This window comes from Salmo trutta, chromosome 13 (genome assembly GCF_901001165.1).
Source record: "Salmo trutta chromosome 13, fSalTru1.1, whole genome shotgun sequence".
Classification (NCBI taxonomy): Eukaryota; Metazoa; Chordata; class Actinopteri; order Salmoniformes; family Salmonidae; genus Salmo; species Salmo trutta.
Genome location: NC_042969.1, coordinates 39,488,983 through 39,515,115, shown reverse-complemented (window position 1 = coordinate 39,515,115; position 26,133 = coordinate 39,488,983). Strand labels below are relative to the sequence as shown.

Here is a 26,133-nt window from a genome sequence, read left to right as displayed (position 1 = left end):
GAATGACTTCCCAGAATCGGCCCAAGTACAGAATCGGCCCAAGTGTTTCCGTCTACCGGAATTCAGCCCGACTTTGCCGGCATCTTACCGGAATCCCCCCAGAACCGAAGCAATTTTAAATAAATGTAAACAAAATTACAGATGTAGTAAGTTTTAAATATTACTATTATACATTTTCTACATACAAATTATACCCATCCACAAAAAAACATGTTGTCTCAGAGAAAACACCGTACACCTGGTGACCCGTGTCAGCATGCACGCGCCTGGCCCACCACAGGAGTTGCTACAGCACGATGGAACAAGGACATCCCGTCAGGGCAAACCCTCCAATCAACTTGGACGCTGCTGGGCCAATTGTGCGTCGGCTCATGGATCTCCCAATCGCAGCCGACACTGGTCTCGAACCAGCATCTGTAGCAACGCATTTTGCACTGAGATGCAGCGTCTTAGACCGCTGCACCACTCGGGAGGCACCATCCACAATGTTTTTAATGCTTATCAATTGCCTTGCACAAAGTATCAAACGCTAAAATACTACACAGGACTCTTAAAGAATTTAATTTAAATGTTAATTGTATTTTTTGATCAGAAACAATGAGAAAATATGGAAAAATAATTAAATGTTAATTATATAAAGCAGCACGTGTAATCATCTGTCAGAGAGTAGCCTCAATTGGCCCGAGACCCAAGTAATACATTTGGGCCAGATAACTCACACCGGAATCGGCCCAAGCTCAATCACAGCATCCTAGCCATAAGTAATACTGCCGAAGTAGACTCAGGCCCAGACTCGGGCCACATGACGTCGGCCGAGTCTGACTCTCAGCCGAGTGCCCCGACTCTCAGCAGGAATCGGCACAGATCCACTGTGCTAGCTTGGTCAGTAGTCTTGGTAGATGTGGAGGGTCAGCATCTTTAGCTAGTGTTCCCTATTTTGAGTTCTACACTAACAATCCTTTATCTGATTTTGTTTTGCGCCACCGTTTTGGTTTGCTTCCTGTCTAAGTTTGGTGTGGGTTTTTCTTTGCCTCTTCTTGGGTAAATTTAGTGGGAGCTCATGGTAGGTGTCTTTTAGTGGGAGCTCATGGTAGGTGTCTTTTAGTGGGATCTCATGGTAGGTGTCTTTTAGTGGGAGCTCATGGTAGGGGTATTTTAGTGGGAGCTCATGGTAGGTGTCTTTTAGTGGGAGCCTTTTGGGTTTCAGTTGTTGCTAGTCAACATTCAGTGGACACACCCATAAGTGTCTTCATAACCCCTGTTAAAACCCTACCTGTAGGCATTGTTGATCAGTGTTAGTTCCCCCTTCTGTTTGTGTGATATTTTTGGTTTTCTTGCTGGCAATCATATTACACATGAAGTGATCCACAGCTTCAACCCTACCACACCAAGGAGATAGATGTAGGATCCAAATTCACCAAGTCTCTTATCCAGAGAGACTTACAGTAGTGAGTCATTTAACAGACTCTCTTATCCAGAGATACTTACAGTAGTGAGTCATTTAACAGACTCTCTTATCCAGAGATACTTACAGTAGTGAGTCATTTAGCAGACTCTCTTATCCAGAGATACTTACAGTAGTGAGTCATTTACATTTTTATACTTTATTTTGTATTTTTTTTTACTGGTACCCCGTGAAATTCGAACCCACAACGCTGCCGTAGCAAGCACCATGCTCAAACACCTGAGCTAAACCGGACCACTGCTATCCTTTCAGGTCCACTTTTGGAAAGGTCCTCAAAACGTAAAAACATAACCCTCATCAATATGTTGCCTACATCTAATAGTCCTTATTATTATTATTATTATTACAAATACAATATTATCACTCTTACGATGGTGCTCATTTAGTAAAGTTAGATCAAAGATGAATCAATGTCTATCAAGACCACATAATGATTCATTTGTATTTTACATAGGAGATACGAATATAATAACATGTAAGCCTACTGTAGCATAGTAGGCTTATAATATGTAAGACCAAAAAACACCTAAGTAATTTCTTATCTGAAGCTGGGTAGTCAAATATGTTCCTCACACAGACAAAACTCAACATGCGTCGCAGACTTTGCTTTAGTTTTCACATATAAACATGTGTTTCTCTAAAATAACACGGTGGCTGTGGTAGAACGTTTTTTAAAACTCTTAGGTGACTCTCAAAGTTGTCAGTCAAACCCTGTATCTCCACCACAGCTCTTGAAGTGAAGCTCAGGTGTTCACTCCTGAGGATGTGTTTGTTAGTGTGTTCTTAGCCAGATGCGATCAGAGGTCAATTGCACTTTAATTACCTTATGCCTTTGTAATATTATGTATTTCTGGATTAAGATAACTATTTATCAGATCGAATTATGTTGTTGACATTGTGTTTTGATCGCGAGTTCAGTCCTGTTCATATTTGTCAGTCACCGGGATCGGCTGGTCAAACAAGCCAGACCACGATAAAGGCAAAATAATTCTGATACTACTAGAATTTTGTTGGAGTCTACTGCCACGTTCAAAACCACTGGGAGCTTGGAACTCGGAAATCTCCGACTTCCGACTAGAGTATATTCAAAACAACAAGGAACTGTGGCGGGGAAAAGAGGTCAGATTGGGAAAAATCGATGTGAACGCTCATCCAACTCGCAATTCAAACGCGGGAACTCGGTCCTCTTTTTTAAGAGTTCCGACCTGAAGATCACCGACGTCATGATTTTGGTCTCGTATTTTGCGAATTCACAGTTGTATTGAACGCGGCATACGAACTCACGTAGCCGTCCTTTATTAATGGCAGACCAAGACCCTGTCACAATGTACAAGCCAAGACGTCCGACAGTCGTTTAAGACCTAAGAATTTACCCACGACGTGAAAAAAAATCGTACAGTCTGCAAAGGCCTTTTAAGGTCATGGCCAATATTCATAAAGTGTCACATAGTAGAGAAGTGCTGATCTAGGATCAGGTCCTCCATGTCCATTCATTATAATCTAAAAGCCAATACCGAAACTAGATTTGAGTTTGGGTCGTTGGATGATTTGGGACACGGGAGGACGGTCAATTTCTCATTTGTGTGTGTCAAGCTGACAAAAGTTTAAGAACCCCTGGTCTATTTCATTGAATTTGTTGTTTCATGTTGATTTACATTTTTTCATGGGCTACTGGTTAGGCTAAATAGGCTATAAAAAAACAAGTTCAATTAAATAATGGTGGTAAAACTTCCCCCGAGGAAATTGGATAGCTACTCCAACTAAACCGATTAGCTAGAATATAAATACGAAATTCCATGCATTAGGTTTCGTTAGAAATTCCTCATTAGATCCTTATAAGGTAAAGCGTTGACATTTCAGCACCACACCTTGAAACACCTGATAAGGCTTTTCGTCCAGGTCATAGTCTCTCGGGTCTGCCCTTAGAGAACAGTTATTAACAGAAACGTTTATCGGAGTCATTTTCTATTACATCTATCGTATGTTGTGTCTTTCAATAGTTTTTACCAAACATTTCAAATAACAAGTATCGAAGCTTTCTTTACCAAGTCGAAGGAAAAAAGGAAAACGTTGAATCACTGGACGGATTCCCGATTCAATCCACCATTTTGAGGTGATTTTTGTTGTTGTTGTTGTTTGTTGAGCTGGACAAGTTTTCAAGTGTATTGTTGTCTTTCGGTAAGTTTTCACTGTGATTTTAAGTTTTTTTTCTTCTTCCGTTAGTTACAAAAGTAGCTGGTTGTCTACTCGTTTTAGTCCGTAAACTTTGACAATTGTGTTTTTAATTGTTTCAACGTAATACGAACCTCAATTGTACGGGGGTCTTTCCCAGTCATTCTCGCTGTTATTGTGTTAGCTAACGTTAGTTACACCTGGTTAGTTAGTTAGTAAACGGTGTTAAATACTGTAGTAACGTTAGATTACTAACTAGTTAATTTACTGACCAACTTTACATTGTTTGTTGGTAACTTCCAACAGTTATAACAGTAACTCATTTTGAAGTTTCGTGAGATGTGGTCACTTGTCATGAACGTCGTTTGCTTAGTTAGCAACGTTAGCTAGCTAAATTAGCCGCCAACTCACAAATGTTTGTCATTATCGTACAACAAGCTCCGGTGTAAGTCCAAAACTAGACATTTAAACGAGCCAGGGCCTAGCATTAGTTTGTAAGCTAACTAAGTAAAGACTTGTTAGCTAACTAACCAGTTCGCGTTAACTTAATTTCATAACCAATGTCCCAGTTCAAACGCAGCCAGTTTGGGTGGAGAGGTTGCACACTCCCGTTGTAATCAGTGCATTAATAATGATGCTCCAAGCCTGAACTGACAAAAGTTTACAAAAATATAATTTTCCATTTTATCTTTTTAATGGAATAATAGGTAACGCTCAATCACTTGACTGCTGCCGTCCCCATATCCTCGACTAGATATTTCAGAGCAACCCAATATGACACGTTCTCTCAATCGGACGTCTTCTCCAATCATATTGTAAACATAGCTAGTTTTCTATAAATAGGCCCACCAGAGACGATTTATCTCTATTTGTTTTATGTATTTAGGCCTAGCTAGCTAATTGACTTGGATAGATTTAGGGGGCTACCGAGTGGCGCAGCGGTCTGAATGATAGAGGCGTCACTACATACCCTGGTTCGATTCCAGGCCGTGATTGGGAGTCCCATAGAGCAGCGCACAATTGGCCCAGCGTCGTTAGGGTTTTGCCGGATAAGGCAGTCATTGTCAATAAGAATTTGTTAACTGGCTAAATAAATTCATTGGTTTACATTTTTCCCCCCCCTTGACTGGGTTTGGTCTACATTTCGCCATTTTGTACTAATGACCCCCTACCCCACTCTCTAAACCCAGCTGAACTGCCCTCCCCCCCCAAAAAAGCAAAATTAGCATGACAGGAGCTGAATTTAATGTTAAAGTATTTACAAATAAAATACTTGGTATATACTCAGTGCTCTGTTGACATTTCAGAGATGCACATGTTTTTGTAAGAAATCGTTAAAAAAATAACTATTTAAAAAATAGAATTTATGAATGTGTATGTAAAGTATATACTAAAATATGGTAATACTACATGTCTCCACGTGACCCCTGACAGATGTCCTTTAATGCAGAATTCTGCGTTTTTCAACCAGAAAATAAAATGCATAAATATCTTCCAAGATATAGTCACCCTACAAGGCTAAAAACTCCCAATAACTTTTGAACGGATTATTGTAGAGACAAGAGTTTTGGACCATTGGGTTTTCTTAAAGGATTATATACTCAATTATAAACTGGATGGTTCAAGCCCTGAATGCATTATTATTATTATTTATTATTATATATTATTTTGACTGACACCTGTGGTATATCAGATTGTGTTGGTGCGGCAGGTAGCCTAGTGGTTAGAGCGTTGGACTAGTAACCGAAAGGTTGCAAGATCAAATCCCCCCGAGCTGACAAGGTAAAAGATCTCTTTCTGCCCCTAAACAAGGCAGTTAACCCACTGTTCCTAGGCCGTCATTGTAAATAAGAATTTGTTCTTAACTGATTTACCTTTTTAAATAAAGTTAAAATAAAAAATATCACGGGTATGACACTTATTTTAACTGCTCTAGTTATACAGAACTAGAGCATAACATGCAACAATTTCAAAGATTTTGCTGAGTTACTGTTCCTTTTTAAGGAAATCAGTAAATTGACATAAATGATCTTTGGCCCTCTTCTATGAATTTCAGTTGACTGGGCAGGGGCACGGCCATCTGTGGGCCTGGGAGAGTTAGGCCCACCCACTGGGGAGTAGGGCTGGGCGGTATACTCTTTTTTGCGACTATACCAGTATTGACGCACGGACTGGTTTGGGTTTTTACTTTACCTTCTATGCCGGTATTTGAATGTTTGATAAATGTGATACGCAGTGTGTAAGGTCAATTTTTATAGTTCGCTACTTCAGTCATCTCTCTATGCCGCTTTCCACAGTGACCTAGCCAAGCCCCCTGTCACTCAAGGAGCGCATTTGATGTTCCTCAACCACGAGACACTTGCGTTCAGTCTGCGTGGTCAATGCAGAATATGCAACAATGTTGATGGCAATGATGCGGTTGCCTCTTTGCTTCTTAATATAAATATACTAACATTCTATAATTACACTATTGGCTTGTGTTTCTTACATCTGCAAACAGCTAGTTTGTCTTTTCTTAGCAAGTTGTTCCTAAATCTTGTTAGCCGCTAATCGCTAGCTAACAAATGCACTGAGTAAGAGCAAGCGTAATTAGCTATACAGCCTGCTAATACCAGTGATTGTATAGACTCAAATTAGTATGTTGTTTGTGCAACAGTGTCTTCTAAATTAGAGGTAAACGCAAAGCAAGAATGTTAGCTACATAAAGTAGCTAAGAGAACATTCAATGTAGCCAAAGATTATAGGGTCCCCTAGGAAACACCTATCAACACATTAGTTCCTACCCTGTCACAATAACTCCTCCCTGGCATTTTCATTCGTTGTCATGTCAAACAACACTGTATTCAAAGTGCCCACTTTTATATTCTACCTGTATAATTAGCATAGGCATTCTATTCCCATGATTCCAACAGTTAACCCAAGTGTTTTGCTCTAAATTGCAAGTCTAATTGCAACATTTGGTTAAAAATAAGGCCCAGATTACTTGGCCATATCATGCAGCCCTACGTGGCAGTGTGGAAATGATCTCAAATGCAGAAATGGATAAATTATGACTTTTGGGGTTGAAGTTGAGTTGAAACAATATAAAACAATCAGAATGGAGAAATACCCATTGAAATCACTTAGATTGTATGTGTTGCCACCCTAGGGTCACGCACTACTCATAAAGCAAATGTAGAACTTTAATTATTTAAAAACATAAAACCCCAGACGATCCCACAGGTGAAGAAGCCTGGTGTGGAGGTCCTGGGCTGTCGTTACACGTGTTCTGCGGTTGTGAGGCTGGTTGGGCATACTGCCAAATTCTCTAAAGCAACAGACACAGCTTATGTTTGAGAAATGAACATTCAATTCTCTGGCAACAGCTCTGGTGGACATTACTGCAGTCACCATGCCAATTGCGCGCTCCCTCAACTTGAGACATCTGGGGCATTGTGTTGTGACAAAGCTGCACTTTTTAGTGGCCTTTTATTGTCCCCAGCATAAGGTGCACCTGTGTAATGATTCTGTTTATCAGCTTCTTGATACCACCATGCCTGTCAGGTGGATGGATTATCTTGGCAAAGGAGAAATGCTCACTAACAGGGATGTAAACAAATTTGTGCACATTTGAAAGAAATAAGCTTTTTGTGTATGGAAAGTTTCTGGGATCTTATTTCAGCTCATGAAACATGGGACCAACGCTTTACAAGTTGCGTTTATTTTTGTTCAGTGTAATAGCAATAAGGCACCTCGGTTTGTGGTATGTGGCCAATATACCACAGCTAAGGGCTGTATCCAGGCAGTCCGTGTTGCGTCGCATAAGAACAGCCCTTAGCTGTGATATATTGGCCATATACCACACCCCCTCGGCCTTATTGCTTAATTAACATATGTTATTTTACCCATTGGCATTTTTGATTGAACACTACTGGTGAAAAGTAGTGCACTGTGTAGGGTAATAGGGTTACATTTGAGAGACAGCCCCCTCAGTGTATTGAGAGACAGCCCCCTCAGTGTAGGCCCGGCAGACAGGGTCCTGGGTCCAGCCCTGCTCGGCCCTTGGGGCATCCTGATTATCCCTGCCACTCAGTGCGTGAAGGCTAATCAATACAAGGCCAGTCGCTGCACTCTGCTCCACTTATGTCTGTCTGTCTAACGCTAGTGGAGGGAGACATGTCTCTGAAGAACGAGCATTCATATTTAAAATGGGGGTCTGTCCCAAATGTCGCGACACCATGGTTGCTGCCACAAATAGCACCCATTTCCCTATATAGTACACTACTTTTACCCAGCTTCCTGTGGGCCTTGGTCAAAAATAGTGCACTACATAGGGAGTAGGGTGCCATTTGGGCAGCTCCCATGGTGTCGTGGCTCTCGCTTAGCCAGGGGGCTGCAGCAGGCTCTCGCTTAGCATGTATCGGTTAAATAAGAATTTTTTTTCAATGGGTTTCACAGCTTTTTTGTTGTTGATTCAATGCAATTTAAGGCCTTATAGTATTTATGATGTGTGGGGGTAGCTCTTATCTAGGCTAGATGGCCCAATAATGTTCTATGCTGCACACAGATCAGAGGTCAGTCAAAATGTGTTGTACCTCCAGGGGTGAGTGTGCTGTGTTGCCATGGCGGGTGGCTTAACCCCCTCATTTGATGAATGACACAGCCAAGCCCCAGACATCTGTTTTTTGTTGTTGTCGTAATCTTATCATCCCTCCCTCTCCTCAGTAACCATCCCTCCCTCTCCTTCTCAGATACGGAGTGAACATGACAACCATAAACACGCCTAACATCAACTTCAAATGGGACCCAAAGAGCTTGGAGATACGTACTCTGGCAGTGGAGAGGCTGCTGGAGCCTTTGGTCACACAGGTTGGAAATGCATACATTTGAACAATATATCAGGGATGCAAACTTTGGCCATATTCACTGTTATAATCGGAAAATGGGTAATCCACATGAATCGTGTAGATCTGTTTAAAAATATATATGTGTGTGTTGGGTGTCTGACGAAAGTGTGCAGACGAAGAGTGTATAGCCCATTGAGCTATTAAAGAGGTGCGAACCGATCTCTTTGTGTACTTACTCACTCACTCACTCACTCACTCACTGACTACAGAACGCAGCCCTACCGCACTCGTCCTACAAAATAGAATATCAGATGGCGGTGGCAGATATGTCATAAGAATGAGTGCTTCATTGAATATCACGTGTGACAGCTGTGAGCAAACCCTACGGTATCACCAGACAACTCGGTGTGGGGATTCTTAGCCTGACAACCCCTCTGAAAATAGGCACGTTGTCTCCCTTTTAGGGCCCTCGCCAGTTACCATCCCCAACACAAACATTTTAACAATGCATGCGTTTTGATAGAGCAATACATTCATGCATTTTCATAGAGTACATACGTTTTGACTGAGCAATGCATTTTGATATAGGATGACGTCAGTCAGAAATTACATTTACATTTTAGTCATTTAGCAGACACTCTTATCCTGAGTGACTTACAGTAGTGAATGCATACATTTCATACAATTTCATACATTTTTTTTTTCTGTGCTGGCCCCCCGTGGGAATCAAACCCACAACCCTGGTGTTGCAAACACCATGCTCTACCAACTGAGCTACAGGGAAATGAGTGTAGGCGTACTGGTAGCCTATATTTTACTAATTTATTTTAGTACTGGTTGTCATGCATTCATGATTGGTTCATTGGTATCTAGCCCTAAAGGCTTGAACAAGCACTAGCTACTTTGTTTTTAGTCTGGAATCAGTTGGCTAGCTATGACTGACAGTTTAAATGTTTTTTAAAATATTTTCAAAAAATATCTTTAGCTGTAGTGTCAGTGACCTTTCAGAAGCAGTGTTGTGCATCTCACCCTCGAGACATTTGACCTCTCGTCCTGCTCCTAAAGGTCACGACCCTGGTGAACTCCAGCAACAAGGGGCCGTCCAGTAAGAAAAAGGGTCGCTCTAAGAAGGCCCATGTATTGGCTGCCTCAGTGGAGACTGCTACCTTGAACTTCCTGGATAAAGGAGAGAAGATCGCCAAAGAGAGCAAGTTCCTCAAGGACGAGCTCACTGCTGCCGTGGAGGATGTCCGAAAGCAAGGTATGGTTAAGCTACTACTGGCTTTGTCATGTTTTCCCCTTTTCACTTTTTATGGACGTACACATAGACGGCTACAAGTCAGGTACAGTTTTTACATAGACTTACGCAAAACACTTTCATTTACTAGGCAAGTCAGTTAAGAACAAATTCTTATTTTCAATAACGACCTACCAGGGAACAGTGGGTTAACTGCCTTGTTCAGGGGCAGAACAACCTATTTTTTTATTTTTTTTATTTTTTTTTACTTATTTCTTCCATGGAGCTGAGATGATACGTTTTTTTTGCAGTTTTAAAGCTAATTTCTTTCAATTCTACACATTTTTTTTCCCATGCAGCTAAGAAGTTTTTTTTTTTTTTTCCTTTGTTGCAGTTTTAAAGACCGCCCAAGGATTTCAATGGCTGAAAAAAATCCCTGTTAGCTCAGTATAAAGGGCTGCGTAGAGGCATGCAGCCTTATGCATCGTCACCCCAATCTTTTAACTCTGTTGTTAAATCTCATTACTCCTAGTAGCTGCGGTGTGATTTTTCCTCTCTGTCCCTGTTGGTGGGTGGAGAGGAGTCAGGTTAATGGAGAGGTTTAACCCTGTCAAGATGCTCAGCTCCTCATTTCTCAATGGCTTGTTTTGCCATGAATGTTTTAAAAGCCTGTTGATATTGATGCCTATTTAATGAGACAATGTGGTGTAGGCAGGAGAGGGAGATCTCACCGATCTCTCGGCCGCCCACCGTGCCGGGTGCCCTTTCGGCCGCCCGCCGTCCTTGATCACTGGTGTAGCCCACAAACCTGATCTGATGTTGTACACAACTGTTCTAACTATTGCATTCCATGCGTCCGTAAGCATAGGCCTGATTTCATGTTTTTCAGGAGGGGAAGATGGCTACATGTTTGTACACAAAATACATTACTGTGTTGTCACTATTGTCAACATAAGCACAACACAAACAGGCAGTCTAGTGATTTTATGTTGTTAGCTGCTGAGTTGCGTGTGGCAATTTATTCTCGCCACGACATCAGCATATGTGGTATTTGGCTGCCCAGAGGTGGAACGCAGCAAGACAGACACGCAGTCTAATTAGCAATTGAATGTTATTTTTCTTTCATTATTGTTGCAAACATTGGCTAAGCTGTGCAGGAGGCAGCAAAATGTGGGTAGATTTTGGCATTGGCGGTTTAAGATGTTTATTTCACCAGCCACGCTGGCTGGTGGTCAGGGTTCTGCAGTAGCTGTTTTCAAAGTATTTTTGCCTTAAAAAAATATATATTTAGGTGGTAAATTATTCGCACAGTGAAAAAACTGAATCCTATAGCCTATCCCACCTCGTGCTGTAACACTGCCTGACCTGGGGCTGTGCACACGTTAACCTCTTGACGTTACCCTAGGATAGGGGGCGCCACAGCGCATTTTGGAAAAAAATCGTGCCCATTTTCAACGGCCTACTAATCAAACTCAGAAGCTAGGACATGCATATAATTAATACCTGTGGCTAGAAAACACCCTAAAGTTTCTAAAACTGTTTGAATGGTGTCTGTGAGTATAACAGAACTCATATGGCAGTCAAAACCCCGAGACCGATTGAAACAGGAAGTGGAATTCTGAATTGTTGACTCAACTTCACATCGTTGCCTATTATTCACAACGTGAGCTATCGTTCATTGAGCACTTTCTATTGCTTCCACTAGATGTCCCCAGTCTTTACAAAGTGTTTTGAGCCTTCTACTGTCGAAACTGAATGAATGAGACGCTGTGGCAATTGGTCACAGTAGGAGGGCCATCAGCATTGTGACATCGGCGGCCGTGTCTACCCCCACCTTTGGAAACGTTTTGAAACACAATACAATCGTCCCACTCAAATCTTATTGGCTCTCTTGTTGAAACAGGCCCTGAAGATTAATGTTATACAACGTTTGACATGTTTGAACGAACCTAAAGGAGGGAAAAATGTTATTTTTCGAAACCGCAGTCCCGCGCCCGGATGAGCATTTGGATACAGCCTTCAGATGCGCTAACAACAGCAAGCTAATGGAACATAAAGGATGGACTTTTTCGACCGAAAATACATTTGTCGTGGACCTGGGATACCTGGAAGTGCTTTCTGATGAAGACAACTAAAGGTAAGGGATTATTGACAATATTATACAAGATTAGATGTGATATGCGATTGTTCCAAGATGGCGCCGAGCTAGTTTTACTAGCTCATTTTCTGAGTATCGCATCTCCTTTTATCGCAAAGTGTGATTACCCAGTAAAGTTAATTTAAAATCTGGTATGACAGGTGTTTTCAAGAGATATTCATCTATAAATCTTAGATTGACAATATAAAATAAAAAAATTGTTTTCGAATAGTAATTTAGTAAATTGTAGCACTGTTTCCGGGGACGCATTTGAGGGAAAATAGTTAGTCAACGTCAGACGCCGATGTAAAATGCTGTTTTTATATATAAATATGACCTTTATTGAACAAAAGAATGCATGCTTTGTGTAACATGATGTCCTAGGTGTGTCATCTGATGAAGTTTGTAAAAGGTTAGTGCTGCATTTAGCTGTTTTTTGGTTATTTGTGATGCATGTGGTTGGTCGGAAAATTCAAATGTTGCTACTTTTACCATGTACTCCTCTAACATAATCTAATGTCGTGCTTTTCCTGTAAAACCTTTTTGAAATCGGACGACGAGGGTCGATTCAAGAGAGGTGTATCTATAAAACGATATAAGACAGTCCTATATTTAAAAAAAATAAATTTTAAAATTTGTTATGCTAATGTCGCTAGGGGTTTTTCGCTGGATGTTGATCCCGCTAACGGGATGAGACGCTCAAGAGGTTTTAAGTGAAAGATGTATTTATTTTTTGAAGCGCTATACACAGGCACAACTTGGTCTGACTTGAAAGGACAGTCCACTGAAGTGAGACTGTCCATGTGTTTCTTGGTCTATTTACATTGGTCTGTTTACAAGCTAGGTTCTTCATTATCTTGAGTTTCAACTGCTAGGTAACACGGCTACTAGTCTGACTCAATCTCCGACATAATCGTGAATCGCAGTTGCGTTGCCATGGTAACCGCCCACCCTTAACGGGGCGCAGGTGAAATTCTCATCTCATGTTTTGGTTTAAGAGATTCGGGTTACAAATTAAATTAAAACAATATACCACATTACTACTTATTAGTAATACATTCATTGTTTTAGAAACATTACAAAGCATGCACATCAGTTTTTTTGTTTGTTTATATTTACCTGCCACAGTGGCTGGTGGACCAAAATGTACATTTTAGGCCTTGCAAGTAGTGTTATTTTTTTGAGGAACTAAGTTATGGCAGCAACTAAACATGCTGACATCACACAATGCTGGTTCGTTTTTGTTTTTTGTTCTCTCCAAAGTGTAGGGACTGTGTCCTGCTTGTGTAGGGCCCAATGTAAGCCATTCGTTTTTATTTTAATTTTTTCCCCCTCCCAAATTCAATTTTTAAAATTAGCATAAATCGTAACACAGAATAAAGAAATATTTTATCAGAAAGTGTCTGTGATTGAATAAAACGTCAATTATTTACTGAGATATAACAGTAAATTTGTAATGATGCAAAACTACATTGCATAATTATTATTTTTTTTATCAAGGCAAGTGCTTGAATAGTGTTTCATTATAAATGGAAAAAAGTAATGCAAGAATCTAGGAAGCAATAGGCAAAACCTACAGTTATACATATGTAAAAAAAGCAATGTTGCATTCATTGTTTTTTGTCAAATTAAGTGTTAAATTATAAATGGGTGAAGAAAAGATTCATGCAGCAATGGGCGAAACCTATAGAACTACCTTATGAGCTCCTAAGTTCCATCTATCACAGACATCTCCATTGAAGTACATGATTGTCAGCCATCTTTGTGTTGCGCTCGGCGAGTGCCTCTCGCTTGTCTGTGAGTAGATTCTTGTATTTGCTGAAACTCCCTCTCTCACAGTCGACTGAGCTGACTAGGAAGTAGATGTTAGGGCACTGCCACTTCTTCTGCAACTCTTGGGATTCTCCCACTCAGGCCCCTCCAGTAATCAGCAAGCTCCAAAGCTGGTGAGGGCTCCCTGGACACAGAGCTGATAGGCAATACATTCTTCACTGAACACTGTTGATGGCTTTCAGTTGTGTGTGTGTGTGGGGGGGCTTCAATCTGCTTTTCCATGGCTGGAGCCTGCCTAGGATCCAACACCTTAGCCAGTCTGTCGACATCTCTGGCTGGATGTGTGTCCCAGTACTTTGACAACTTTGAAGGCCAAGTGGAATGCATCATGGAGATGGTTAAGCACCTCTCTTCAACCCCCCCCCCCCCCCCCCCCCCCCCAATCTTTCTCAATAACTCATCTGTCTTGGCTCCATACCCACATGTTTTTGCCGTTCCATTCACTAGGTAAGAGACCAGATTCTCCATGACATTGTATGCAGACACCGCTGTGGGATGGTGGGTTCCTTCCAGGATTGACAGAGCTGTCATCAATTTGGAGCAGCCCTCCGAGATGAAGTTGAGCTTTACAGTGAGGGCCTGCACCTTCTCCTCGGTTTCCAGCTAGCTGAGGATGTTTGTGACTGCCTGGGATGATGACTTTCCTGCGAAACAAAAACTCTCTGTACGGATGAACATGCTCCACATGGTACTTCATTGCCTCAAACCAGCTATTTCCATCCGGAGCTCACTGCTTCAGGAGGAGCCTTGGCCTGCACAAATGCTTTCATAATGAGAATGCTCACCCATCTTCTCTTTCTGTCAGGCTTCTTAAAGAAGACAGTGTTGCTATATTTCACCCACCAGATTGATGACATGGTAGAGACGGGTTACATGGACACTGTTGGGCATCACTCCTTTCAGAACCTCCTTGTATGCCTTCAGGCAGTCAGACATTATCTGTGACCACTGCCCGGACATCATTCAGGTTCAGATGGTTGCTGTGGAGGGAGGCTAGTACAGCTTGGGGAAAACGTGTGTAGTTGCATTTGTCCATGAAAATGACACCCACCAGAAAGTACTGGTTTTCAACACCTGCAATGAATGGTAAGGAAACTTTAATTGTTTTAATCTAAAATAATATTGTGACAGTGTTTAACCTCTCTAGGGCAGGTGGCACCAAATCGTCCCACCTACGTAACAGCCAGTTGAATCCTGTGGCGCGATATTCAAAAACCTTAGAAATGCTATTACTTCAATTTCTCAAACATATGACTATTTTACAGCATTTTAAAGACAAGACTCTCGTTAATCTAACCACACTGTCCGATTTCAAAAAGGCTTTACAACGAAAGCAAAACATTAGATTATGTCAGAGTACCCAGCCAGAAATAATCAGACACCCATTTTTCAAGCTAGCATATAATGTCACAAAAACCCAGAAGACAGCTAAATGAAGCACTAACCTTTGATGATCTTCATCAGATGACACACCTAGGACATTATGTTATACAATACATGCATGTTTTGTTCAATCAAGTTCATATTTATATCAAAAACCAGCTTTTTACATTAGCATGTGACGTTCAGAACTAGCATACCCCCCGCAAACTTCAGGCGAATTTACTAACAATTTACTAAATTACTCACGATAAACGTTGACAAAAAGCATAAAAATTATTTTAAGAATAATAGATACAGAACTCCTCTATGCACTCGATATGTCCGATTTTAAAATAGCTTTTTGGTGAAAGCACATTTTGCAATATTCTAAGTAGATAGCCCGGCATCACAGGGCTAGCTATTTAGACACCCAGCAAGTTTAGCCTTCACCAAACTCCGATTTACTATTAGAAAAGTTTGATTACCTTTCCTGTTCTTTGTCAGAATGCACTCCCAGGACTTCTACTTCAATAACAAATGTTGGTTTGGTCCCAAATAATCCATAGTTATGTTCCAACAGCGGCGTTTTGTTCGTGCGTTCAAGACACTATCCGAATGGTAAATAAGGGTCACGCGCACGGCGCATTTCGTGACAAAAGATTTCTAAATATTTCATTACCGTACTTCGAAGCATGTCAACCCCTGTTTAAAATAAATTTTTATGCCATTTTTCTCGTAAAAAAGAGATAATATTCCGACCGGGAATCTGCAATTAGGTAAACAGACGAAAGAAAATACAGCATGGGGTCGACTCGGGCACGCGCCTAAGCCCTTTGTCCTCTGATCGGCCACTTGGCAAAGGCGATAATGTGTTTCAGCCTGGGGCTGCCTCGATATCATTCAGCTTTTTCCCGGGCTCTGAGAGCCTATGGGAGCCGTAGGAAGTGTCACGTTACAGCTAAGATCCTAAATGTTCAATAAACAGAGCCAAGAACAACAACACCTTGTCAGACAGGCCACTTCCTGCATGAAATCTTCTCAGGTTTTTGCCTGCCATATGAGTTCTGTTATACTCACAGACACCATTCAAACAGTTTTAGAAACTTTAGGGTGTTTTCTATCCAAAGCCAATAATTATATGCATATTCTAGTTACTGGGCAGGAGTAGTAACCAGATTAAATCGGGTACGTTTTTTTATCCGGCCGTGTAAATACTGCCCCCTAGCCCTAACAGGTTAAATGAAGTGTAAACACAATTATAGATACAGCCATAGTTAGCTAGATGGAGAGGCAGACAGCTGTTGACGTTATGCATCGCTATATTTTACCACGATAGCGCATTTTTTGGAATTTCACAATTTACATGCAGACAATTCACATTGCAGAATGGAAAGATAGGTTATTGCAAAGGTATATTAGAGGTAGACACTATTATTATTATAATATTTGTATTTTTTCAAGTTCTCATTTACAACTGCGACCTGGCCAAGATGAAGCAAAAGCAGTGCGACACAAAACAACCGAGTTACACATAAACAACCGTACAGTCAATAACACAATAGAAAATAAAATAAAGATCTATGTACAGTGTGTGCAAATGTAGGGAGGTTGGCAATAAATAGGCCATAGAGGTGACAATTCCTATTTAGCATTAATACTGGAGTGATATATGTGCAAGTAGAGATACTGGGGTGCAAAAGAGCAAGAGGGTAAGTAATAATATGGGGATGAGGTAGTTGGGTGTGCTATTTACAGATGGGCTGTGTACAGGTACAGTGATCGGTAAGCTGCTCTGACAGCTGATGCTTAAAGCTAGAGGGAGATATAAAGCTAGAGGGAGATATAAGGATTCAGTTATTTTTGCAATTCATTCCAGTCATTGGCAGCAGAGAACTGGAAGGAAAGGCAGCCAAGGGAAGTGTTGGCTTTGGGGATGATCAGTGATATATACCTGCTGGAGCGTGTGCTACGGGTGGGTGTTGCTATGGTGACCAGTGAGCTGAGATAAGGCGGAGCTATACCTAGCAAAGACTTATAGATGACCTGGAGCCAGTGGGTTTGGCGATGAGTATGAAGCCAATGAGCCAGCAAATGAGACCTGAATCCCCATATACTACCCGCAGTGGTGGGTAGTATATGGGGCTTTAGTGATAAAATGGATGGCACTGTGATAGACTACATCCAGTTTGCTGAGTAGTGTTGGAGGTTATTTTGTAAAATGACATCGCTGAAGTCAAGGATCGGTAGGATAGTCAGTTTACGAGGGTATGTTTGGCAGCATGAGTGAAGGAGGCTTTGTTGCAAAATAGGAAGCTCATTTAATTCTAGATGAATTGGGGCCGATTTCAAGTTTTCATAACAATTGGTAATCAGCATTTTTGGATGCTGATTACATTGCATTCCACGAGGAGACTGTGTGGCAGGCTGACTACCTGTTATGGGAGTGCAGCAAGGTGCTAGCTAGCATTAAACTTATCTTCTAAAAAAAACAATCTTAAAACTTCTTAGGGCTAGGGGGCAGTATTGAGAATTTTGAAAAAACTGCCTTTTTTTAACTGCCTCCTACACAAACTCAGAAGCTAGAATATGCATATTATTGTTCAGGTTTGGATAGAAAACACTGCATTTTCTAAAACCTGTTTGAATGGTGTCTGTAAGTATAACAGAACTCATATGGCAGTCAAAACCCTGAGACAAATTCCGACAGGAAGTGGATACCTGATGTGTTGAATTACCTTCAAGCCTATGCCATTGAAACACACAGGGGCTTATTAATCTTTGAGCACTTCCTATGGCTTCCACTAGATGTCACCAGTCTTTACAAAGTGTTTTGAGTCTTATACTGTGAGATCTGACTGAACAAGAGCCATGGAACGGTGGTGGCCGATAAGACTCTGGCGCGCGAGTTCATGTTGGGTACTCTCGTTCCAATACGTTTTAAAAAAGAATGCATTCGTCCGCCTTGAATATTATTCATGTTCTGGTTAAAAAAGGCACTAATGATTTATGCTATACAACGTTTGACATGTGTGAACGAACGTAAATATTTTTTTCCCCCTCGTTCATGAAGTTAAGTCCGGCCGGCATAGATCATGTGCTAACAACACGGAGCTTTTTGGACATAAATTATGAGCTTTTTCGAACAAAACTACATTCGTTATGGACCTGGGATTCCTGGAAGTGACATCTGATGAAGACAATCAAAAGGTAATGGATTATTTACATAGTATTTTAGATCTCTCCAACATGGAGGTTAGTCTGTATCGCAAAGCGTATTTTTCTCGGCGCAGTGCTCAGATTATTGCAAAGTGTGATTTCCCAGTAAGATTATTTTTAAATCTGGCAAGCCGGTTGCGTTCAAGAGATGTAAATCTATAATTCTTTGAATGACAATATAATATTTTACCAATGTTTTCGAATAGTAATTATTTAATTTGTTGTGCTGATTTGACTGCCGGTTATTGGAGGGAAACGATTTCCTGAACATCAACGCCATAGTAAAACGCTGTTTTTGGATATAAATATGAACTTGATAGAACTAAAAATGCATATATTGTCTAACATAATGTCCTAGGAGTGTCATCTGATGGAGATTGTCAAAGGTTAGTGCATAATTTTAGCTGGTTTTCTGCTTTTGGTGATGCCTGTCTTTGAATTGACAAAACATTACACACAGCTATTGTCAATGTACTCTCCTAACATAATCTAACTTTATGCTTTCGCCGTAAAGCCTTTTTGAAATCGGACAACGTGGTTAGATTAAGGAGATGTTTATCTTTCAAAGGGTGTAAGATAGTTGTATGTTTGAGAAATTTGAATTATGACATTTAATTGTTTTCAAATTTGGCGCTCTTGATATTTCACCTGTTGTTGATAGGGTGTACCAGGGGTGGCACGCTTGCGTCCCACATAGCCCATAGAGGTTAACATAATCACTAGTTAACTACACATGGTTGACGATATTACTAGTTTAACTAGCTTGTCCTGTGTTGCAAATAATCAATGCGGTGCCTGATATTTTATCATTGAATCACAGCCTACTTCGACAAACGAGCACATTCGCAGAAAAAAAGCACTGTCGTTGCACCAATGTACCATAAACATCAATGCCTTTCTTAAAATCGATACACAAGTATATATTTTTTAAAACCTGCATATTTAGTTAAAATAAATTCATGTTAGCAGGCAATATTAACTAGGGAAATTGTCACTTCTCTTGCGTTCTGTGCAAGCAGAGTCAGGGTATATGCAGGAATTTGGGCTGCCTGGCTCATTGCGAACTGTGTGAAGACCATTTATTTTTAACAGACCGTAATTAATTTGCCAGAATTTGACATAATTATGACATAACATTGAAGGTTGTGCAATGTAACAGCAATATTTAGACTTATCGATGCCACCCGTTCGATAAAATACGGAACGGTTCCGTATTGCACTGAAAGAATAATCGTTTTGTTTTCGAAATGATAGTTTCCGGATTTGACCATATTAATGACCTAAGGCTCGTATTTCTGTGTTTATTGTATTATAATTAAGTCTGATTTGATAGAGCAGTCTGACTGAGCCATGGTAGGGAGCAGCAGGCTCGTAAGCATTCATTCAAACAGGACTTTACTGTGTTTGCCAGCAGCTCTTCTCAATACTTGAAGCACAGCACAGTTTGACTTCAAGCCTATCAACTCCCGAGATTAGGCTGGCAATACTAAAGTGCCTATAAGAACATCCAATAGTCAAAGGTATATGAAATACGAATGGTATAGAGAGAAATAGTCCTCTAATTCCTATAACTACAACCTAAAACTTCTTAACTGGGAATATTGTAGACTCATGTTAAAAGGAACCACCAGCGTTCATATGTTCCTTGCTCATGTTCTGAGCAAAGAACCTAAACATTAGCTATTTTACATGGTGCATATTGCACTTCTCCAACTGTTTATGCATTATTTTAACCAAATTGAACATGTTTCATTATTTGAGACTACATAGATTTTTATTTATGTATTATATAAAGTTAGTGTTTATTTTGTGTGTTTGTATATAGTGGGGGGAAAAAAGTATGATCCCCTGCTGATTTTGTACATTTGCCCACTTACAAAGAAATGATCAGTCTATAATTGTAATGGTAGGTTTATTTGAACAGTGAGAGACAGAATAACAACAAAAAAATCCAGAAAAACGCATGTCAAAATGTTATAAAATGATTAGCATTTTAATGAGGGGAAATAAGTATTTGACCCCTCTGCAAAACATGACTTAGTACTTGGTGGCAAAACCCTTGTTGGCAATCACAGAGGTCAGACGTTTCTTGTAGTTGGCCACCAGGTTTGCACACATCTCAGGAGGGATTTTGTCCCACTCCTCTTTGCAGATCTTCTCCAAGTCATTAAGGTTTCGAGGCTGACGTTTGGCAACTCGAACCTTCAGCTCCCTCCACAGATTTTCTATGGGATTAAGGTCTGGAGACTGGCTAGGCCACTCCAGGACCTTAATGTGTTTCTTCTTGAGCCACTCCTTTGTTGCCTTGGCCGTGTGTTTTGGGTCATTGTCATGCTGGAATACCCATCCACGACCCATTTTCAATGCCCTGGCTGAGGGAAGGAGGTTCTCACCCAAGATTTGACGGTACGTGGCCCCGTCCATCGTCCCTTTTGATGCAGTGAAGTTGTCCTGTCCGCTTAGCAGAAAAACACCCCCAAAGCGTAATGTTTCCACCTCCATGTTTGACAGTGGGGATGGTGTTCTTGGGGTCATAGGCAGCATTCCTCCTCCTTCAAACACGGCGAGTTGAGTTGATGCCAAAGAGCTCCATTTTGGTCTCATCTGACCACAACACTTTCACCCAGTTGTCCTCTGAATCATTCAGATGTTCATTGACAAACTTCAGACGGGCATGTATATGTGCTTTCTTGAGCAGGGGGACCTTGCGGGCGCTGCAGGATTTCAGCGCTTCACGGCGTGGAGTGTTGACAATTGTTTTCTTGGTGACTATGGTCCCAGCTGCCTTGAGATCATTGACAAGATCCTCCCGTGTAGTTCTGGGCTGATTCCTCACTGTTCTCATGATCGTTGCAACTCCACGAGGTGAGATCTTGCATGGAGCCCCAGGCCCGAGGGAGATTGACAGTTCTTTTGTGTTTCTTCCATTTGCGAATAATCGCACCAATGTTGTCACCTTCTCACCAAGCTGCTTGGCTATGGTCTTGTAGCCCATTCCAGCCTTGTGTAGGTCTACAATCTTGTCCCTGACATCCTTGGAGAGCTCTTTGGTCTTGGCCATGGTGGAGAGTTTGGAATCTGATTGATTGCTTCTGTGGACAGGTGTCTTTTATACAGGTAACAAACTGAGATTAGGAGCACTCCCTTTAAGAGTGTGCTCCTAACCTCAGCTCGTTACCTGTATAAAAGACACCTGGGAGCCAGAAATCTTTCTGATTGAGAGGGGGTCAAATACTTATTTCCCCCATTAAAATGCAACTGAATTTATAATGCGTTTAACATGCGTTTTACTGGATTTTTTTGTTATGTCTCTCACTGTTCAAATAAACCGACCACTAAAATGATAGACTTATCATTTCTTTGTCAGTGGGCAAACGTACAAAATCGGCACTGGATCAAATACTTTTTTCCTTCACTGTATATGTCATCAATGATCTCATAAGTATTTAAATGGCTGTATGACTCAGATTCTGTTTCATATTTTATTTTATGCCTGCCACGACGACAGTGTCAAAGCTGCCGTCAAATCACCATCAAATGAAATCCTAATGTCTTCTGACAGCAGCGCTTCTCTTTTCCAATCCGGACTCCCACTACTACCCCCCCCCTCACCCCTCAAGTCCATCTGCTCACCATGCTTTTGCTCCAGCTAGTGTATCTCTCTGCCTCTAACTATGGCTAGTGTGTCTCTCTGCTGCCGTAACTATGGCTAGTTTCTCCTAGTCTAAGCCTTACTGATAGTGCTATCACTTGTTGAAGTGCATTAATATGGAGTTGGTTCCCCCTCCTTAGCTGCTATCACAGACTCCACTTTTCTGGGAAGTCTTTCCACTAGATGTTGTAACATTGCTGCGGAGACTTGATTCCATTCAGCCACGAGCATTAGTGAGGTCGGACGACTGATATTGGGCGATTTAGGACTGGCTCATAGTTGTCGTTCCAATTCATCCTTAAGGTGTTAGATGGGGTTGAGGTCAGGGCTCTGTGCATGCCAGTCAAGTTCTTCCACACCGATCTCGACAAACCATTTCTGTATGGACCTCGCTTTGTGCACGGGGGCATTGTCATGCTGAAACAGGAAAGAGCCTTCCCCAAGCTGTCGACACAGTTGGAAGCACAGAATCGTCTAGATTGTCATTGTATGCTGTAGCATTTAGATTTCCCTTCACTGGCGCTAAGGGGCCCGAACCATGAAAAACAGCCCCTGACCATTATTCCTGCTCTACTAGACTTTACAGTTGGCACTATGAATTCGGGCAGATAACGTCATCTTAGCTTCTGCCAAACCCAGATCCATCCGCCCGGACTGCCAGATTGTGAAGCGTGATTCAAAATTTCAGAGAACGTGTTTCCACTGCTCCAGAGACCAATGCCGGTATGCTTTACACCACTCCAGCTGACCCTTGGCGTAGTGCATGGGGATCTTAGGCTTGTGTGTGCGGCTGCTCGGCCAAGGAAACCGATATTATGACGTTACCGACGAACAGTTCTTGTGCGACGTTGCTTCGAGGCAGTTTGGAACTCGTTAGTTGAGTGTTGTAGCCGTGGACAGAATTTTTACGGCTTCAGCACTCGCGACCCTGTTCTGTCAGTTTGTGTGTCCTACCACTTTGCGGCTGAGCCGTTGTTGCTCCTAGACGCTTCCACTTCACAAGAACAGCACTTAGTTGACCGGGGCTGCTCTAGCAGGGCAAACATTTATTGGAAAGGTGTGGCATCCTATGATGGTGCCACATTGAAACTCACTCAGCTCTTCAGTAAGGCCAATATCTGCCAATGTTTGTCTATGGAGATTGCATGGCTGTGCTCTATTTTACACACTTCTCAGCAACGGGTGTGGCTAAAATGGCTGACTCCACTAATTTGAAGTTGTCTACATACTTTTTAAAGTAAAGTCTGACTGGTGGTTGGCTATCTAGCAGGCTAAAATAACAGCATATACCGGTAACATCATTTTGATAACTGGTTAGATGGCGTTATGTATTTCCAAAACGTTGATTACTTTGAATGTAACTGTAAGCTAGGTGTTGATAGCAGCTAGCTGACTCACACAGTGCTAACCTAATTTTCACAGGCTGGTAGGGCTAACGTTAGCAGGTTAGTTGGCTAGCAACCTTGCCAGCTGATTTGTAACAAGATCTTATAAGTTGGATGAAAATTCAAACCAGTAGTCATGAGTGAAAACTATTTGGTTTAGTTTGAAGTTGTACATTTGAAGTTATTTCTCTTGGCGTTTACATTGTAGAGAATAGGCTGGCTTGCCGAGTCCTCCATTTTACGTCACACCCTGCAACTATGGCATTTTTGGGATTTTAGTTTTATGTAATAACTTGAACAATAGAAAAGTGAGCTAAATTTTAATTGGGACTTTTTAATGTGTTGCATGTGGTTATGATTTTTAATTTTTTTTTATTTTTTTTACATCAGTTGAGAATGGCAATAGGTCCTCAATGTATTAGAGAAATTATTTCCAGCTCTCTCCCTTTTGATAACCACCGATCCTCGGCGTGAAAGGGGGAAAAAATGATATTCTCTGAATATCCCAGCCGGAAACATAATAAATACCTAGTTACTACTCCCTTGTGCAAATACAGCTGTCAGTCCGGAGCTCACTGGCACAGGAATATGAGGGCCCAGAATAGCTAAGTTTACTAGCATGAGCCTCAGGCCGGACCCAGTAGATAGTTGATACAATGTTTCAAGTTCTTTGCAGACAGGTGGAGAAGAGATGAAAGGGCATTTGTTTTTTCTGATTTATCTTGACTTCTGGCTCCATCGTCAGCCATTTTGTTTCAATTATTTAATTAGTGTGTTTAAAGCATCAGACAGTGTGTTTAAAGCATCAGACAAGACTCTGCATGTAGTTGATTTGATTAAAACACCTGGTGTCTTTATATATGGGAAAAATACACGCTGAAGAAAATTGGCCGAAAAACTAGACTACTTTCGTTTGACCAAGATTTGTTTTTTTTAGTCGGGGATAGCCCTAAGTTGCTGGTACCTAAGTTCTACAGCCAATGTCTCTGACAAACAAACTCCGTCACTCACTGTGTGAGTTATTGATATAGTTAAGGGGGTCATGGGTAAGTTGTTGTGCTCTTGAGGTGTCTGCTTGGTAGACACTAGTGCCAGCAGTGTTGTCAGTGCCTGGGAATGTCAGCCTTCCTCTGCTATTCTATTGATGTCCCAAATTGCACCCTATTCCCTGGACACTGGCAACAGTAGTGCACTGTATAGGGAATAGGGTGCCATTTGAGATGTACCCTGTCATTGAACAGGAATTCAGCAGCTCTGCTTGTGGCAGGGCTGGCCTGACAGTTAGTACTATGCTATGCTCTTCTTCCGAGCGTGGACAGACTGATAATGCTGCCATTTGACTGGGCCTTAGCACTCCCCCTCCCTGCCACTCTTCCCTTCTCTTAGCCATGGATATAAAAAGCATTTTATACCCAGCTGTGGCTTTCCAGCTGTTTTTAAAATGGGACAAAATAAAGGCATATGTAATTGTTGGATTGGGGAAAGGATGGAGGGAGGGGGTGGGCTTTGTCATGCATTTTAAATATGTTTTTGCAACGTGTTAACTACTTTTAAAAAAAATCTTGGTTTGTTGGCTTTAGAAGAGTTTGGTGTGGTGGATTCCATCTTGTTTGCATGAATGTTCTTCAGTCATTCGCAACATCTCAGCTCTCGTCTCACAACGATCACACCCCCGTTTTGTTCTCTTCATTCATACCTTCTCAGCTGGAATACAAATGGACGTCTCTCCTTTCTTCTTTGCTCCCTCTGTGGCCAAAAACACGTGAAAAAAATTAATAAAATAATAACAATTTGGGATGGGATTACAATATATAAATAAGCTTTCTACAATTAAAAGTCAAATACACTGCATTTAAAACAGTCAGAAATAGTGTAATGAATTCAGAGCTCAGTAAATTATACCTAGGCTGATTATATGCCTTCCATAATCATAAGACCCACTAATTACATTATCGAAATAGTTTACATTTTTATTTATTTTTTGTATTAAATAAAAATATTTTTTTGCAATCGTTTTTTAGGTCTGTCTGTATAAAAATGACATTTTTGTTCCAAATTTAACCAGAACCATGCATAATGCACATTTTACTAATGTAGCAGGCATTATAGAAGATGAACACAGGTCTCATCAACAATCTCTCAAACACAAGCCCACGTGCTAGTGAGTAGCCAGCTAATATTTAGACTTCTCAAGTTCAGCCAACTTGGATCAAGGTATAATTTGACAAGCTCTGAATACAGCTAACAAGGCAAAATGGTTGGATTAGGAACACTACCTCCGGTCCGTCTCCAACTGTTTGAACAGCATGCTAGCCTGTCCACTTTGTTCACATGTTGAAATCAAGAATGAGAACGAGATTCCAATTCCTTACTGTTTTTATACTTATTGCACATTTTTATAAAACAGACTTAAAGGCTATTATAGCAATCTTTATTTGACTAAAATGCTCCTAACAATACGTGGTACCGTAATTCTCACGGGACAAACTGAGCATTTAATTTTCCAGAATGAAAAATGAATTGGTACATCCGTTTTAGTAGTCGGCTCTGCCTGGAATCTGAGGTGAAACAACACAACCTTTCCAACCACCCTGTTTAACTTTTCTATTACACTATGTCTCAATGTGTTGGTGTCTTTACGACCCATGATGTTGGACCAAACCTCAAATGCAAATATCGAGTTGAAACCCGTTTTTTGTCAGAGGATGAAGTGATCCCACATCTTTGTTGGTTGTGAGTGGTAGGGGAGGAGGGTCTTAGGAGAAAGGGGTGAAGTGAGGTTTCACTCTCATTCCAAAATCGGACCAGTATGCGTTTCTATGTGCTTATTTTGAACCTAAGCTTGTCC

At 41.1% G+C, this 26,133-nt stretch overlaps 1 protein-coding gene across 1 annotated transcript in view; it reads left to right on the top strand.

Moving 5' to 3' along the window:
- Positions 1-3,322: 3,322 nt before the first annotated feature.
- The window catches only part of LOC115205764 (catenin alpha-1), a gene marked incomplete in the record, with an annotated part of 311,142 nt that continues 288,331 nt past the window's right edge, over positions 3,323-26,133 (top strand). The window contains 3 exon segments of the mRNA XM_029772068.1: positions 3,323-3,643; positions 8,368-8,485; positions 9,529-9,724. Coding sequence (XP_029627928.1) covers positions 8,381-8,485; positions 9,529-9,724 — 301 coding nt within the window.